General features: G+C 35.5%; 1 protein-coding gene across 3 annotated transcripts in view; it reads right to left on the minus strand.

Moving 5' to 3' along the window:
- thsd7ba (thrombospondin, type I, domain containing 7Ba) overlaps positions 1-17,968 on the minus strand; it is a 435,675-nt gene that overhangs the window by 104,594 nt on the left and 313,113 nt on the right. For all 3 annotated transcript variants that reach the window (XR_015499198.1, XM_087267488.1, XM_087267487.1), the window contains one exon: positions 11,337-11,440. Coding sequence is in view for 2 of the 3 variants with exons in the window: in XM_087267488.1 (XP_087123614.1) it covers positions 11,337-11,440 (104 nt within the window). In the remaining variant the exon portion in view is untranslated. The remainder of the gene's footprint in view (positions 1-11,336; positions 11,441-17,968) is intronic.

A 17,968-nucleotide genomic window follows, 5' to 3' on the forward strand; every position in this document is an offset into this window, starting at 1 on the left:
GATATGAGATAGCGTCGTTTGAACACTAATGCTATTTTGTAAAATGTTTAAAACCTGTAGTCATGAATCTGTACTTTTACTCCACTACATTCCTTCAACCTGCAGTCACTACTTTATTTTTTCCCTGTCTATGGGAATTCGAAAAATCTGTCCTGTGATTCCTGTCCAATCAAATCTCACATAGAAGGTAAATCACATCATACTGCAACTTCAAGACATGGGCAGTTTATGCAGCAAACAGTTTGGAAGCATCAAAAGTGTCCAAGATGATGTCAAAAATCTTTACACGCAATGATCCAGAGACTGTTTAGACTGCATGTGACGTTGAGAAAATGATGAATGTTTACTGTATGATGACCGAAATGGCCCTAAACTATAACTAAATGCACAACAGAATGCTACGTTAGCAAACAGACACACAAACACAAATTACATGTAAACGAAGTTTTTGACACCATAATACTCACTACTCACTACTCTTAAGTACTTTTATTAGGGCTAATTTTTACTCCTACCTTGAGTAATATTTACAACAGATACTTTTACTCTACTTGTACTATATTTATGGGCAAGTAATGGCACTTTTACTTGAGTATGATTTAATACATCAGTACTCTTTCCATCACTGTCTGATACCATGGTTGTACTGTAGTACAGAACATAGAAAATAATTGTTTTTTGGTAACCAGCTCAATTTAAAAACAGCTAAACAATAAATAATAAAAAGATCTAACTCTAAGAAAAGCACAAAAACAAATAAGAGAAATAACTCTCTATCTTCAGAAAGAAAAAAAAAACTATTTTGCCTTATCCCAAAATGCACTTTATTGTGCACAAATATGAAATTTTGCTCTTTAAGCTATAGCTATTTAGTTTAGCCTCCATCTAGAGAGTGTATTTGTTTTTGCCAATGTTTAGTAGTTGTTCATTCCCCACGGTGTGTGCCACATTGATATTTAATGATGTATTGATTTAGATTTGTAGGAAATAAAATCCAGCCCTTGCAGACAGAGAGAGGGAGAGAGAGGGGGGGGGGGGGGGGGTGTTTGGAAAATAGAACAAACACCCTATGCATGTGTAAATGCCTGAAATCACAACTGACTAGAGTCCACACGGACATCACCTTCCCCAGGGCAATGGGATACTGTTATCTCTGAAAGTGACCCTTCTGTGTCTTTGAAGAGACATAAATGTGCACATATGCCTTTAACACATCTTATTGATTCCTATTTGAATTTCAAATGTTGCTCTCTGACCAAAGCGCTTGCTCTCTCCACTTCACAATAACGTGGGTGGAGATACAATATACTGTATAGACGTGGGATGGCGTTTAAATAATACATCGTGATTTGCTTTGTGTTTGACAGTCACGAAAATGACACATTCACATCATGTTTGCAATTGATATTAGCTATATTCTCAAGTGCCTTCTGTTTGTTAGCCCTTCATGCATCTAAGACACAATGTACAGTCATTAAACATCTTTAAGCAGTCTACTAGGTTTTGTGGACATCTCAGGATGTTGTTTTATTTACATTTTGTGAACAAGTTGTTTTATTTGGAAGTTGTACACAATGAGCAGTAAAAAAGAAATTTAAAGTGCTATATATAATCTGCGCTAGTCCACTGGGTTTGGGGTTGAGCATTGGACTAATGACTCACCTCGTAAAAATTAGATGTAAACATTGTGTTTATAAACAGCCCTGGGAGTAAGTATTAGTAAGTTGTCTATAAATATATGCAAAGTTACATGTAGGTCCATAAATATTTGGACATCTACACAATTTGAAAATTTTTGTCTCTACACACCAACACAATTTATTTAAAATGAAATGATGTGCAAGATGTGTTTTAACTACGGACTGTCAGCTTTAATTTGAGGTTATTTACATCCAAATCAGGTGAATGCTGTAGGAATTACAACAGTTTGCATATGTGCCTCCCACTTGTTAAGGGTCCAAAAGTAATTATACAAAATAATAATCATAAATCAAACGTTCCCTTTTTAATACTTGGTTGCAAATACTTTGCAGTCAATTACAGCCTAAAGTCTGGAGAAGAAAAAAAGGACACACATTTTAACATTTAACTCTGATAAGTGATAACAATAAGAAATGTATCCTGAGCAGTAAATCAGCTTAATATAATTATTTCTATTGAGCTTATTAGAAGAATCAGGTGACAATGAAGACTAGAATACACTACAAAAAATTACCTTCTCAATAAAATACTTTTATTTTATTATTTTAATTTATTAAAATATCTTTTTTTTTGCAATATTATTGTACTAATAACCTAAAATAATAATAATAATAAAAAAAAGGTACTGGCTATAAACTACTAAGCGGTACACTGAACAAAATGATTTAGGCCTAAACTAACTGAAGTATAATTAAATTTTGTTAATTTAAACCAATTTAATTTAGTTTTGTGCAGTGGGTAGCACATTCGCCTGACAGCAAAAAGGTCACTTATTCGAGCCCCAGTTGGGTCATTTGGCATTTCTGTGTGGAGTTTAATCAAACCAGGTGCTCCGGTTTCCCTCATAAGTCTAAAGACGTGTGCTGAAGGTGAATTGGGTAAGCTAAATTGACAGTAGTGTATGAGTGTGTATGGATGTTTCGCAGTGTTGGGCTGTGGCTAGAAGGGCATTCGCTGCATATAACATACTGAATAAGTTGGCCGTGTATTCTGCTGTGGCAACCCCTGATTAATAAAGGGACTGAAAATAAAATAAATGAATGAACCAAGCTAAAATAATTAAAGTCGATTCAAAAATATATGTTTGTTTTGTGCATATTTGTTAATGCTCTGTTGCCTTAGCACCAAACTCCAAAGAATATAGCACTGCTGCATATATATATATATACTGCTCAAAAAATAAAGGAAACACTTAAACAACGCAATGCAATTCCAAGTAATTGCTTTATTATTGTGAGGACTATAGTATAACTATTCATTAATTCATTCATTTAAATTGTCGGCTTAGTCACTTATTAATCTGGGGTCGCCACAGTGTAATGAACCACCAACACCAGCATATGCCTCACACAGCAGATGCCCCTCCTGTCGTAACCCTTCACTGGGAAACATCCATACACACTCATTCACACACACACTCATACACTACGGTCCATTTTTGCATACCCAATTCACCTGTAATACATGTCTTTGGACTGTGGGGGAAACCGGAGCAACCGGAGATAACCCACGCGAACACAAGGAGAACATACAAATTCCACATAGAAATGCCAACTGACCCAGCCAAGGCTCGAACCAGCGACCTTCTTGCTGTGAGGTGACGTGTTACCCACTGCGTCACCACGTTGCCCCAGTATAAATATAATAAAAATATTAAATACAATTGAATATAATATTAACATAATTTAATACAACATTAAAACATTTTAAAAAATGAGAAAAATCAAGACTATATTTTCCCAATATTTTTGTTTGAATTAATTGTATTATCCTACAATTTCTAAATATGTTAGGTGACTAATATGAGATATACTATATGAGATTATGTTATTATAATCAAATAGGAAGACTAACACAAAAAAGAGTCTTGAGATGACAGACATATATTTTTTATTTTTCCTCTTTCCCAAGGTAGTCATCAGTTTCTTCCTCCTACTCGTTCTCTACTTTCTCCCTTTTCTTTCTCACACTTGTTCTTGGTTCCCCGCAGTGCCCTAGAGACAGAAAGGTTGACAGTAGTGACATTCGGATTGGAGCGACCAGGCTGCCCATTTTTAGCACAATTATTTCCCTCTCTCCTCCATCCATATACCACTCTCTTTCAATTTATCTCCTCTACCTATTGTTAACATTTTATTCTTATCTAGGCTCATGACAGGGATCAACTTAATAATGCAGCCACTTACAAAGGTGACAATGTTTGCTGACTACTCAAAAGGACACAGTGGAGAACTTTTTTTGGCCCTTAAAAGACTCTGTCAGACTTGCCAGCTAAGCTGCTCAGTACTCATTAATGGCATAAGCCAAGTGCACAAAAAAAAAAAAAAAAAACTCTCCAGAAAGACGCCTCTTTTCATTAGAGTAACCCTTTCATGTGCTGCTAAAATTAAGGTCTCAATATGTGGGAATTTAAGCCCAATTAAATGACTGCTGAAGCTCTGCACAATACCAATAGGCACTACAAGACACTCCCACAGCCACCCCATAATAAAAGGAACTGATTAACTGAGGCATTTTAATCCATAATGGGAGACGAAGATTAGTATGTGCAGTGGAATCAATATATGTGCCTTCTTGAATACCCTAGGCATGATTTATTGTACACCAAAAGACTGCAGCGAGTTGGTCAAAAAGATTGCATATTGGAGGAAAAAAACTCTCTCAAGAAAATATTGAATTTTTATGCTAAGAGTTAAATACCAGCAGCAGGGTGTGTTTGGAAACAGTTCTCTTGGTTCATTTGGTATGTAATAACCAAATGAACTTGTTTGCTTACCATTTACACTAATTTTTGTAAGACTAAACTAAAAACAAACAAAACGAAATGAAAAGAGGTTATATTTTCAACCCAGGCTCATTATTGATATGTTAACCTTTAATACATTTCTGGAGGTTGCAAAATACGCATCCCAGGAGGTATGTTTTGTTTGCAGTTTTTATTTCCCGAATCCACCAGAGGCTGCTGTGTATGCTTTGTCAGATCTTAAATTTTTCTCACGAGTGCCATTCACGTCTGGTGTTCTCATGTAAACCCACCAGAGGCCACTGTTAACTGACTGACTGACTGACTGACCTATCCTCCCTTCCACCTCTTTCCCTAAACTCAACCGTTAGTGTTTTCAAAAGCACCGATTGACCAGATCACCATCTTCCCTAAACCCAACCAACAGTGTTTTCAAAAGCAATCCAAAAAAGAAAAGCCCTCGGCTGATTTTTACCACATTTTGTGATTTTACCACATTCTCACCCTGTTATTTACTTTTTAAATTTGTTATTTGCCTTTTGTTTTACCTAATTTCTGGAATTGTTCTTCACCAGACTCAAACCCCATCGTTGGGGTCAACTCTTTTCTGCGTCTCAAGTCAACCTACATGCCAAGCTACTGAGCAAACTCGTAACAGCAGAAAAGCCATCCACACAGAAGTAAGCAGTCAGCTTGTAGCGCAAAAAGCAACAGAAGCCGTCTGTGGGGATATACCAACACCACATTGGTGTTTGTTTTAAAGATGAAATGCAGCGATACATAGCTCTGACCACATACTTTGCGCACCTCCAGAAATGTATGGGGGGGGGGGGGGGTAAATTTTTTAAAATGAGCCTATATTGCATGTTTTGCTTATATTGAACTTACATAACATCCACAGCAATGTAAAAACAGGCTCATTGAAATCTATGCTACAGCTAACATTTTTGTGAAACTGCAAAACATTTAACTTTAAACAAACTCCCTTTAAGGCAAGTTAATTTACTCAATGCAATTTCCGGGCACTCGAGTGCAAGCTCCTATCTCATTAAATGGGGAGACGTCAGCTTCTCCAAAATTGTTTGCCAAGCTCACAATTAAATTTCATATTTAAAAGCAACTGTGTCTCAAATTTAGTTTCTAAAGTTAAAATAAAAAAAAAAAAAAAAAAAAGCATTGTTCAGGTTGCCAATGCTAACAAGCATGTGCAATCGAAGTAAACATGATCACGACACTAACCTACTTTATGAATCTTTCTGAAGGATGCGATCTGACGTCATTCTGTCAATCAAACAATGCAACTATGTACTCAGTAACTACCTCAATAAACAATGCAAACTCAATAACGTACACCACACATTGTTATTATCCTCTGAATAATGCACTTATGTCAGATCACACTTCTCTTCTGAAGTAATTTCCAACTTATTCCTGATGGCAGATTTTCTGTCAAAATGACAATGTTGGCGAGTGTCCAAGCAGCTGCTGTTGCAATGTGATTTGTGCTTAATTGGTGAAAACAGAAATTTATGAGGTCAGATGGGCCAGATTGTATTGTAAAACTGGAACACAAAGATTACATAACTTTTGGAGTGGTTAGTTTGCTTGGTACAACAATTTGTATAGTGTTGTAGTTGTGATGCAGAGTGCTTGCATTTTGTTCCACAAAAGAGGTAAAAGCAACATATAGCCAAGTTGAAACTTTTTGGTTGAGGGCATTTTCTCTTATGTTTGCTTTTGAAAAGACTGTTAGTTTGGTATAGCGGAAGATTTATGTCAATAGTTTGCTGGTCCAGGTGATCTTTATGACAAGTCCTGCCTTCTCGTGATGTGTACAAGAAAGACATGTTCGGGTATGTAAAACATAGAATAAAACATACCTTATGTAACGCATTTCAGATTCACAAAAAAAATAAAAATAAATAAAATAAAATAACAGTGCCCTCTAGTGGATCTGTCATCTGAAATGTGCTATAAAATGTACCCAAAGCAACATATTTTACGTTTCAGCTATACATTGTTACTCGATGGGCCTAATCTGCTTATATTTCTACCAATGAAGAACTTAAAAATGTGTAAAGGAGTCCATCCAGCCCCACAGAGTCATTCATCACACACAAATAAAGATTTGCTGCACGTTTCTAATGATAACATGTATTGTAATGGGCAACATCACTACTAAGATAAGAAAATCAGGTCTGCTTAAGCATTCTGTCCTTTGTATGGTGGCATATTGAAATAGAATGTCTTGTTTTGGTTCATTTTGTTCATATTTCAACCAAATCTGATCTAATAATTCTGACTTCAAGTGTATATACTGTTGAGAGCCATATTGTCAGTTATTATTATTTATTTTTATTTTTTATTTACAGCATTCATGCATATTCCAATGAACTGCCCTGACATAGCAACCAGTTTATTTTAATAAAAAATTACAGCCCACACAAAAAAACAAAAATACTTCAGTCATTAAAATAGTATAACGCAAAAAAAAAAAAATAAATAAATAAATAAAAAGAAATAAATTAAAAAAAAAAACAGCCTGAGGGAGTTTTTATGCACCACTTTTAAGTTTAGAAAAAACAAAAAAACAAAAAAAAAAAACACTGAAAACTTAAAGAAATGTTTATACATTGTGTTCATTTGCACAACAAAGTTGTTTTGTGGGTCCAAAAACATACATTTTCAAAGTACAAATTTTAAAAAAACTAGATACTGCAATCTTTGTGTAAACTACCAAAGCGTGTATTTGTATAGTTACACTATTCACATGAGATAAATGCACTTACTAGACAACTAAAACATCAGACTACAAGACTTTGTTTGTGCTGCTCAAAATACTCATGTGGCATGCAGAATACAGCACAATCAGTTATTTATATGGATTCATGTGGATGAAAGTCATGCAATGGAAAACTTGTAAACATGTCCTGGCAGTAAAGATTTGTGGTTGAAGATTTGTAATTCTACAGATTTGTAGACTATGGAAAGAGTTTTTTACAAGGATGCCTTTAAAAATCAACTTTATGTTTACTCTGTGACCTCTAAGAGTTAATTACTGTCAGTGTGAGTGTTCCTTAATGTCTACACTGGACTTTTGTCATTTATTTTCCATCAGAGCTGGTAATTGGAATTATATGAATTAACATTAGCATTTTTTGTGGTGTGTATTCAGACTTTTAATACACATATTTATAAACCACATATTAATCAATTATTATGTTTTGCCTGTTGCTTATTTGTAAATGTTTAATAACATTGTTTAATCACTTTGAGAAATTGAAATTTTAGCTATTGTAACAAAGTTTGTAACAAAAATATCTATTCCTGTACATAAAAATAGCAACAACCTTACATTACAGTCAATATACAGTGCAGCTATACAAGTAAGGAAAGCAATAATTAGCTAGTTTGGCTTTTAATATTAATAATATATTTGCAACTTGTTACCTGTTAAAACTAAATTAAATGGTTTGTTAAACTCATTCTGAAATTATATCTGCAAGCTTTTTAACAGCATGTGAGAGTAAAACAAATACTATTTCATTTAATTTTACAAATGTCTCATTAAAACATATACAAACTCATATAACTGATCTCAGTGTTTTGTTTTTGTTTTACCTGCTTTCTGGAACTGTTTTTTTTTTTTTTTACTTGAACCCTGTTGTTGCAGTCAACTCAGTTAAGCATATTGACGGACATGGCGAGCTACTGGGAAAGTAACAGTGGAAAAGCCTTTCACACGGAGATAAGCGGTCAGCTGGTAGCACGAAAAGAAACAGAAGCTGTCGGCGGCATCATACCACCCCGTATTGTTCATTTTAAAGATGAAATGCAGGCATACGTATCTCTGGCTACATAATTCACGCTCTCCAGAAATGTATACGGGGGAACATTTTCACAATAAACCTGTGATGTTTAGTTCAAACCTAGTCTAGTCATGCAAAGTTTATTTTTAGTTTGTTTGATCACTTTTTTTACATTTACTAAAGTTTATTACTTGCCTTCAGTGGACATTTGTTAGATGTATAAAAAATTACTCCACTGGATGAAGACATTAATAATTTAATAACATAATTTGTAATTTTATAAAAAAAACTCTCACTTTCTATTTTAATATTTTGTAAACCATAATGTATGCCTATGATGCCTGGACAAATACTACAATCAATGATCTCAGTTCCGAGTAAAAAGAGCAACACTTGCAGTACATGATCACCAAACGTCAGTCATTTAATCATAAACTCATACAGAAAATGAATGATTTCTAGTCACTCTGTGGCTTTAATCTCTCCAGGGAAGCACACAATACATGAGGTTTATGTTAATTCTGCAGAGGTGTCTGTCTTTCTGGTTCATTTAGTGTAATTTACTGCGCTGCCTTCCAGGCCTGTTATTTATTTTGGAGGATGCTGATAGAGCAAGTGTTGAGAAACGCAGCAGGATTTCTGCCGCTGGCTCATTTGCATCTGTGTGGCGGAGAGCGTCTGTGCGTCTGTCTCCAGCCACCACTCCACCTGAGTACACCGAGCATAATCAAATTACACCAGCCGGAGACGCTTGCCTAAAATACAACAATAAATCATCCGGGTACATAAACAACCTGCGTAATTTTTAATCACTAGTCTAAGGTAAAACAAGAGCTTATTGCTGTTGCACTGGCGGTTGCTCGCTGTTAGTTGGTGTGGAATAAAAGCAGGAACGAATCGGTGAGCATTCGTAAATTAGCAGAGATTTATTGTTTATTTTAATTCATGCCCTCATGCAGTGAGATCCAAGAGGAGGTCAACAGTATGTCAAGTGCTGCTTTAAATAAGCCATGAAATTGAATCTGCAAATAAGCAAGTGCTCCATCTTGGTATAATCCGTATCGCAACCTTGCTGCCAGGCCACTCGTACTATAGCTGCTACTTACTAGTTGCTATTGGGATCTTCCATTGCAGGATAACATTTACACAGACTTATTATTTCTAATGAATGGCCTCATTAATTTTAATGAATGCACTCGCTATCTGGAAAAATTCTGACCTTTGACTCGGGACAAAAATGTCAGCTTTCTTCTATTGTACCAATTTGATATTCTGATAAAGTGTGGAAGGTCAGCAAAATGTCATCCTATATTGTGTCTTAAAGTAATAACTTCTGGATACAATGACATATTTTAATTTGATCTCAACAGTTCAAGGTTTTCTGGCCAAATACGAAATGGCTGAATATTATTAAAGATATCAGAAAAATCCATTCATTTGTACAATTATTTTGATAGGATTGCAAGTTGAGTTTTCATATTCAGTAGGGTTGGGTACATGAAACCCAATGCCATTTTGGCACCAGTACCAATGTAAGCAGTTTGCAACAGACTGAATCAGCATATGAATTTTGTTGCCTAATGTCGGTGCAACTGGTGGTCATAAGAAGCATCAAAAGGAGCACCAAAGGACATATAAGTATGCATTGTGTACGCTTTGTGTCACATTATTTTTAAACATTTAATTCTAAACAACTTTAGGGTTAAAGACACCGTCAGCAATGTTAGGCTTTTGTTTTAGTTGCTTAGATAAAGCGGGTGTACAGTGGAGTATCCGGTGAGTGACTCCCTTTATTAAAACGCATGATTGTATTCATCAAATTTTCTTAAACTAAGCATTCTAAAGTACGGCTATATTTTGCAAGCAAGGACTCTGACAGACCAATGTAAAGCAGATGCGTGTATGTAATGACACATTTGAGGGCTTGCTACATCATCTGGCACTTCACTGAGTATGTTTAAATGGACACCAATAATCCAATTTTAATATGATTAAAACAATACTCTGATTAAGAGTCTACCATGTAAACAGTGATTTTTGATTACCTTAAAGGACCACAGACACCCGCATCACAAAATGCTGAGGTTTTTTCTTTCCATTTGGTGTGCGTATCAAAATTCTGTTAAATTAAGTATCAAATTCTGTCAAAACAACACTTTTCCACCGGTCCTTACTTACTGCTCCCATCAAATACCTCAGTTTGTCAAGGGTGCATGAAATAAATGTTACTGAATGAAAAATTGTGCTTCAACATTTTAAGAACTCAGGAAAAGAACATTTAAAAAGCAGCTCATGTAAACAACATGTAAACAGGAAAATCTTTACATGCCGATGCCAATGCAGGCTAAACACAGTCACAAGCTTCGACCCATGAAAAAAGGTGTTGACTGATTTTGATGATTTTGGCCTTTCCACAGGTTAGTAGTAAGCTAATGTAATGTTAATTGTACAATGTAAATATTGCAATTAAATGATCAAAATAAATATATTAATGGAAACACTGTATAAAATATGAATCCATGTATATATATATATATATATATATATATATATATATATATATATATATATATATATATATATATATATATATATATATATATATATATAGATAGATAGATATATAGATATAAATATGAATCCATGTCATATATATATATATATATATATATATATATATATATATATATATATATATATATATATATATATATATATATATATGAGTGTAATCACTGTGTTGTCCATATAGTATTACTTTTATCCCACTAATAACCATTCTGCAAATAACAAAACTATATGAGTTCACACATTGTTTTACAGCTTGTCATCTTTGCCCCGAAGGCATTCTTCTCCTCTTTTGCTGTCTGTGATTTTTGACAGCTTTCACTTCCTTTCTGTCATAGTCACACTGGGAGTTGCGGCTTCCTGCGTTAACACTTAACACACTGTACAGTGGTGCCGATGAACAAAGTGGAGCTCAGAGCGATGAACACACTCATATATGTACAGGGCGACACACAGCTCACAGAACCGCAACGGCGGCTGCCTGTGTAGCGTAAGATGAAGCAAACCTGTCTTACCTCTCATCTCTAATCCTTTACCACACGATTCACTCGCTCCGGTCATTCCCTGCTGGACTGAATCTGGGACCAGAGTACACGGATGCCATCTGTGTGTCTTCCATCTGGAAAAGAGACCAAGATTTGAAGTGATGATTTGATATTTGTAAAAAAGAAGTCACCTGAATTGTTGCCATGTACATGTAATACATTTATATAGTCCAAGACAAATACTGTAAAAAATAAAATCAGTAATACAAATATACAATAGCAATCTTATTTGTGTAATCAGGGCTTAAAATTTACACCCAGCAAGCAGAAAAAGTCAAGTAAAAAATTACACTGATAAGTAAATGAAACAGCGATACACCAAGAGGCTGGTAACGTTTTAATTATTAAATAACTGAAAACATATGGTTTTGTAATTGTACTATTGTTTCATAAAACATCAACAGAAGTATGATTTATTCTTAATTAACGAGTTATTCTTATTTTGTTTTATAAATTTTATATAACATATTATTATATGTGGGCGAGGCAGTGGCGTAGTAGGTAGTGCTGTCGCCTCACAGAAAGAAGGTCGCTGGGGCGCTGGTTCGAACCTCGGCTCAGTTGGCGTTTCTGTGTGGAGTTTGCATGTTCTCCCTGCCTTCGCGTGGGTTTCCTCAGGGTGCTCCGGTTTCCCCCACAGTCTGAAGACATGTGGTACAGGTGAATTGGGTAGGCTAAATTGTCCGTAGTGTATGAGTGTGTGTGTGAATGTGTGTGTGGATGTTTCCCAGAGATGTGTTGCGGCTGGAAGGGCATCCGCTGCATAAAAACTTGCTGGATAAGTTGGCGGTTCATTTCGCTGTGGCGACCCCAGATTAACAAAGGGACTAAGCCGACAAGAAAATGAATGAATATTATATATTATTTATATATTTATTATTAATATAAATTAAAATTCCATTGAATTTCACTTTTGGTATATACAGTTGGTACTTAGCATTCAGACCCTCTCACAATTTTCACTCTTTGTTATATTGCAAACATTTGCTAAAATCAATAAGTTTCATTTTTGTTCCTCATTAATGTACACACAGCAACCCATAATTGACAGAAAAGCACAGAGTTGTTGACATTTTTTGCAGATTTATTGAAAAAAAAAAAAAAAACTGAACTATCACATGGTTCTAAGTATTGCTCAATGTTTAGTAGAAGCACTCTTTTGATCTAACGCAGTCATGAGTCTTTTTTGGGAAAGATGCCTTCCTCCTTACAGACCCTCTTCAGTTCTGTCAGGTTGGATGGTAAACATTGTTTAACAGCCATTTACAGGTCTCTCCAGAGATTCTCAATTGGATTTAAGTCAGAACTCTGGTTGGGCCATTCAAGAACAGTCACTGAGTTGTTGTGAAGCCACTCCTTCGTTATTGTCTTGTTGAAAGGGAAACCTTAGGCCCAGTCTGAGGTCCTGAGCACTTTGGAGTAGGTTTTCATCCAGGATTTCATGTGCTTGACCGCATTCTTCTTTCCCTTGATTGCAACCAGTTGTCCGGTCTATGGAGCTGAAAAACACCCCAAAAGGATGATGCTGCCAACACCATGCTTCACTGTTGGGACTGTATTGGACAGGTGATGAGCAGTGCCTGGTTTTCTCCAGACATACTGCTTAGCATCAAGACCAAACAGTACTATCTTGGTCTCATCAGACCAGAGAATTTCATGTCTTACCATCTTGGAGTCCTTCAAGTGTTTTAAAGCAAACTCAATGCGGGCTTTCAAGTGTCAGGCCACTCTGCTATAAAGCTCTGACTGGTGGAGGCTGCTGTGATGGTTGACTTTCTACAACTTTCTCCTGTCCCCCGACTGCATTTCTTGAGATCAGCCACAGTGATCATTGGGTTCATCTTTACCTCTCTTACCAAGGCTTGTTTCCCCCAAAAGCACAGTTTGGCCAGATGGCCAGATCTAGGAAAGGTTCTGATTGTCCCAAACATCTTCCATTTAAGAAACATAAAGGCCACTCTGCTCTTAGCAACAGCAGAATTTTTTTGTACCCTTGGCCAGATCTGTGCCTGGCCACATTTGTGTCTCTGAGCTCAGTTCATGCAGTTCCTTTGACCTCATGATTCTCATTTGCTCTGACATGTTTTGTGAGGTCTTATATAGACGGGAATGTGGCTTTCCAAATTAAGTCCAACCAGTACAATCAAACACAGCTGGACTCAAATAAAGGTGAAGAACCATCTCAAGGTTGATCAGAAGAAATGGACAGCACCTGAATTAAATATATTAAGTGTGAAAGCAAAGGGTCTGAATACTAAGGACCATGCGATATTTCAATGTTTTTCTTTTTTAATAAACCAGCAAAGATGTCAACAATTCTGTTCTGTGTTTCAATCAATTCAAATTTGATCTGTTTCTGATGAAATGCTGCAAATTATTTTTCTCATTTAATATTTTTTTTTACAAGTCCTCACCAACTAGCAGGCTTGAAAAAATGATCATTTTAGGCTCTGGGCACAATGATTGAGTCAATGTTAACCAGGGTGAGGCAGTCACAGTCTCTTATCATACAGAGAATTAAAAGCCTTTCTATTCAGTGTTTTTTTTTTTTACTCTATGTGACCCAGGTCTAGCTTTTTAAATGAGGAAAAATGGTGAGCGTTAAATAAATCCTCTAAACCAGTGGTAATGAAGTGCTGCATTAAATGAATGACTTTGTTTCAGAATACTAAACAGTTTCTTGTCAATAGTTTTAATTACAAGGAATTTAAATGACAGCCGGCAATGCTTAATCCTACAAATCTGACTGGCCAGTAGTTAATACGAGGTAATACATCCACTAGTAGTTCATTGTGCAAACTTTCCTTGGTTTACAATTAAACAAGCTGTTCATATAAAAAAAAAAAAAAAAAAAAAAAAAAAAAAAAACATTATAACATTATTTACTCATTGTATAGTAAATAATGCAGTAGAAAAAAAATAGCAGTCTTTTTTCTGAAAAAAAGTTTATTATTGTTTATTATTGTCCCCAGTTTCTGTTTAAAGGAGATAATTTTTTTTAACACATTTCTAAACATAATAGTTTAATAACTCATTTCTAATAACTGATTCATTTTATCTTTGCCATGATGATATTTTTCAAGACACTTCTATACAGCTTAAAGTGACATTTGAATGCTTAACTAGGTTAATTAGGTTAACTGGGCATGTTAGGGTAATTAGGCAAGTTATTGTATAGCAATGTTTTATTCTTTAGAATTTAGAAAACAAATTTTAAAGGGGCAAATTTTGTCCCTAAAATGGTTTTAAAATATTTAAAACTGCTTTTATTCTAGTCAAAATAAAACAAATAAGACTTTCTCCAAAAGAAAAAAAATATTATCAGACATACTGTGAAAGTTCCCTTGCTCTGTTTAACATGATGTGGAAAATATTTAAAAATAAAAGTTCTGTTCTTTGTTCTATGGTTCACTTCATTATTTTGGGATATGCATCTACGTCCAAACTAAATCTGCTTAAATCTACTAAAAGGGAAGTGAAAGTAAAGTATGTCACGTGACTTAAAGTTTACATACACGTAACTGATTCTCTGTTAATCCATTAGGTCAGAAGCAGGTGCTACCCTTTGTATGTTTTCTCCAGCGAGTGCAGTTTAGTGAGGGGCGTGGGGGCGGCGAAGATGTTTTCTTTTTTCAGCTTTCTCTTTAGTTATTCAGAGATAGGGAGGATTTAGTTAGCGAGTGTTTCAGTTTTTATTTTCTTTGGTTTGGCATCACTTATTTTCCTTTCCTCAATCAGTTTTGTTTCGATAGATTTAAGTGCTTATTTTGCATTTATTGTACACAATTGTAAATATACTTTAAAGTGATTAAATATTCTTTTTCTTTCTTTCTTACTTTTATTGTAAATAGAGTAGGGATGTAACGGTATTGTAAATACCGTCATACCGCAATATTAATTTTTTTCGATATTACCGAAGTCGCATGACTCGGTAAAACTATAGGTCTTCTGAGAAAATTTGCTCAGGCGAATGAAGCGAACGGGAGATAGCGAAAACTACAATTGCCATCAGCCCATGCTTGACCATCAGCCCTTGCGGTCTGTTGTCGCTACAGATCCAGTAATGCGGAAATGGAGTGTGCTGCTAGAAGCGGGGATGAAAAGAGCTGGAAAACTCTAAGGCCCCGTTAACACTAATGCGTTTTAGTTTGAAAACGCATAAGTTTTGCTACGGTTACGCCAACCGTCCACACTACGCCGGAGTTCTCGAGCGCCGAAAACGGAGCGTTTCGAAAACGCTGGAGAGGCTGTTTTCATTCTTGAAACGCTGCAGCTCCGTCTCATTGTGGATGATGGAAAACGGAGACATCTAAAACGGAGGCGGGGCTGCTGACGTTTGCCCCCCTGATTGGGGCTTTTCCTGAATATTAAGTAGCCTAACACGCACAGTTAAGTCATGCATTCTCTGCGTGTAAGTTCAGACTTCGCAAGTTTGATCAAGGCTGCAGTCTCTTCTTCTCAGTTTGATATGGAAAAGCAGACTATACCGAGGACACGGGTAAATCTTCAAAGGGAACAGTGTACTTTATAACTTCATTCACATCACCCTGGCTTCGTTGTTTCACTTTCTCAACAATAAAATGTAAACATGATTTAAGGAACTGCCTATTTTCATTTTAATATTAGCAACTTAGACAGCAGACATGTTGAGGCGTCGTGCTGCATAAGATCTTCACTGTGTGGATATTTATAACAAAACGGAGCCGATAACAACTGCCTCCTTTCAATTTCAGTGAAAATACGAAACACAGCCTCTCTTTTGCTGAGTATCAGTTTTAAGAATCGATAATGGCCATTTTAAAAGTATAACATACAATAAGTTTATACATTATAGGAAATAAAGGCAAGCGATCAGTCAATATACAGAATGTACGTGCTTACATTAATCATTAACTTATCTTTGCGCTCAGCCAAAACACATTACCTGAGAACAAGTAATAGATTCCAATGCCCAAAGTCAGGGAATATGTCGTTAGATAAAGACAACAAGATAAATGAAATATCCCGTTTAATAAATATAGTGAGATTAGATCCAGCGGGAGATGCTTGATGAGAAGTCCGACTAGCAGAGCTCTCATCTGTGTAGATGGGCTGAGTGTGATTAAATGTTGAATGTGATGAGTTTTCAACAATACTAAATTGAAACTTTATTTTTTTTTACATGGTTTAATAATTTTTTGTTATTAAAATTGAAGTTCCTGTTTCAAAGCTTACAGATAGATGACTAATTTGTATGTCATTGACACTTTTGGCACTTTTTTGGAGTATTTTCATAAGTTTTGTTTTTTCCTGTAAATGATTCAATAAATACCGTACCGTGACATTCATACCGAGGTATTACCGTACCGTGAAATTCTGATACCGTTACATCCCTAAAATAGAGTGAACCACTTTTTGCCACATCCATTGTCTCTTTCAATGCATAGCAGCTAACGTGTCAGGGGAATTAAAAAAGATATTGGCTGCGTCTAAAATCTGCTTACTTCCATACTACAGAATATAGCACACTAAAATCAGTACGCGAGAAGTTCTTGGATGACCTACTCCATCCGGCGAGATTCTGAAGTGTGCATCCTATGCACGTTGTGCTATCCCATGATGCCCCACTATAAAATTAATGAATGCAAGTGAAGCAACGCAACTCACGAGGGTAGGTCATGTGATTATGACAAAATGGCGGTGGTAGTACGTCCAAGTTCCATTCATACTGTTCACATTTATACTGTATAGAACTGTGTAGAAGTATGTTTAAATTCAAATGCAGTACCTACTGAATAGTAGGCGGTTTCGGACGCAACCATTGAGTTGTCATAACTATGTTTAGCCCTTTTCATCCTCCAAGCCACACATATAATTACTGATTAGTTTTACACTACTACTACAGTTTTACTACTACTGCTACCCCAATCATCACTAATTCTAATAAAAAATATTAATATAAACATAATTAAATGTAAATGTTCATATTCAAATATTCTACTCTGCTTAAGCATAATGAATTGTTTTTCCAAATTTGGCAATAATTCTGAACAATAATTAATTTTCCAAAAATTCTGAAAATTAATTTACAACAGAACACTTTTAAGAAATGATTCAATCTATTAAAACTCCACCGCTGAATAATACAAATTCATTATTTAAAAAAGTATATATATCTATACCTCAAACTTTTGAATGCCAATTCATGTCACTGATGCCTCATTATTATTCAAGAGACCTCATATTCTGATCAAGACAGGATCGAGAATTCAGAATCATCACCTAAGTTTCATCTGCATGTTAAAATAGCAGCTCATGTAGCTTCTAAAATGTTTGTTTACAACATTTATTTATTTGAGAGTTCCCAGAAACAAGATGCTTTCTGTCACAGCGAATGTATGAGTGTGTTTGCAAATCAGCATAGTCCTATTTGAGAATAAATGTTGCAGAATAACAATCTCAGAAGTTATCAAGACTGCAAATCGCATTCACATTTATGCATGAGCTGGAGCAGTAACTCTGTTTACTCTCCAGCAAATTACAGCAACAATGTGCGACTAATGTATGCTATCATAAGCAGCACATCATCTATTTATGCATTACATCGCATGCCATTCTCAACC

The sequence above is a fragment of the Danio rerio genome, chromosome 9, assembly GCF_052040795.2.
Source record: "Danio rerio strain M-AB ecotype USA chromosome 9, GRCz13ab, whole genome shotgun sequence".
Taxonomy (NCBI): Eukaryota; Metazoa; Chordata; class Actinopteri; order Cypriniformes; family Danionidae; genus Danio; species Danio rerio.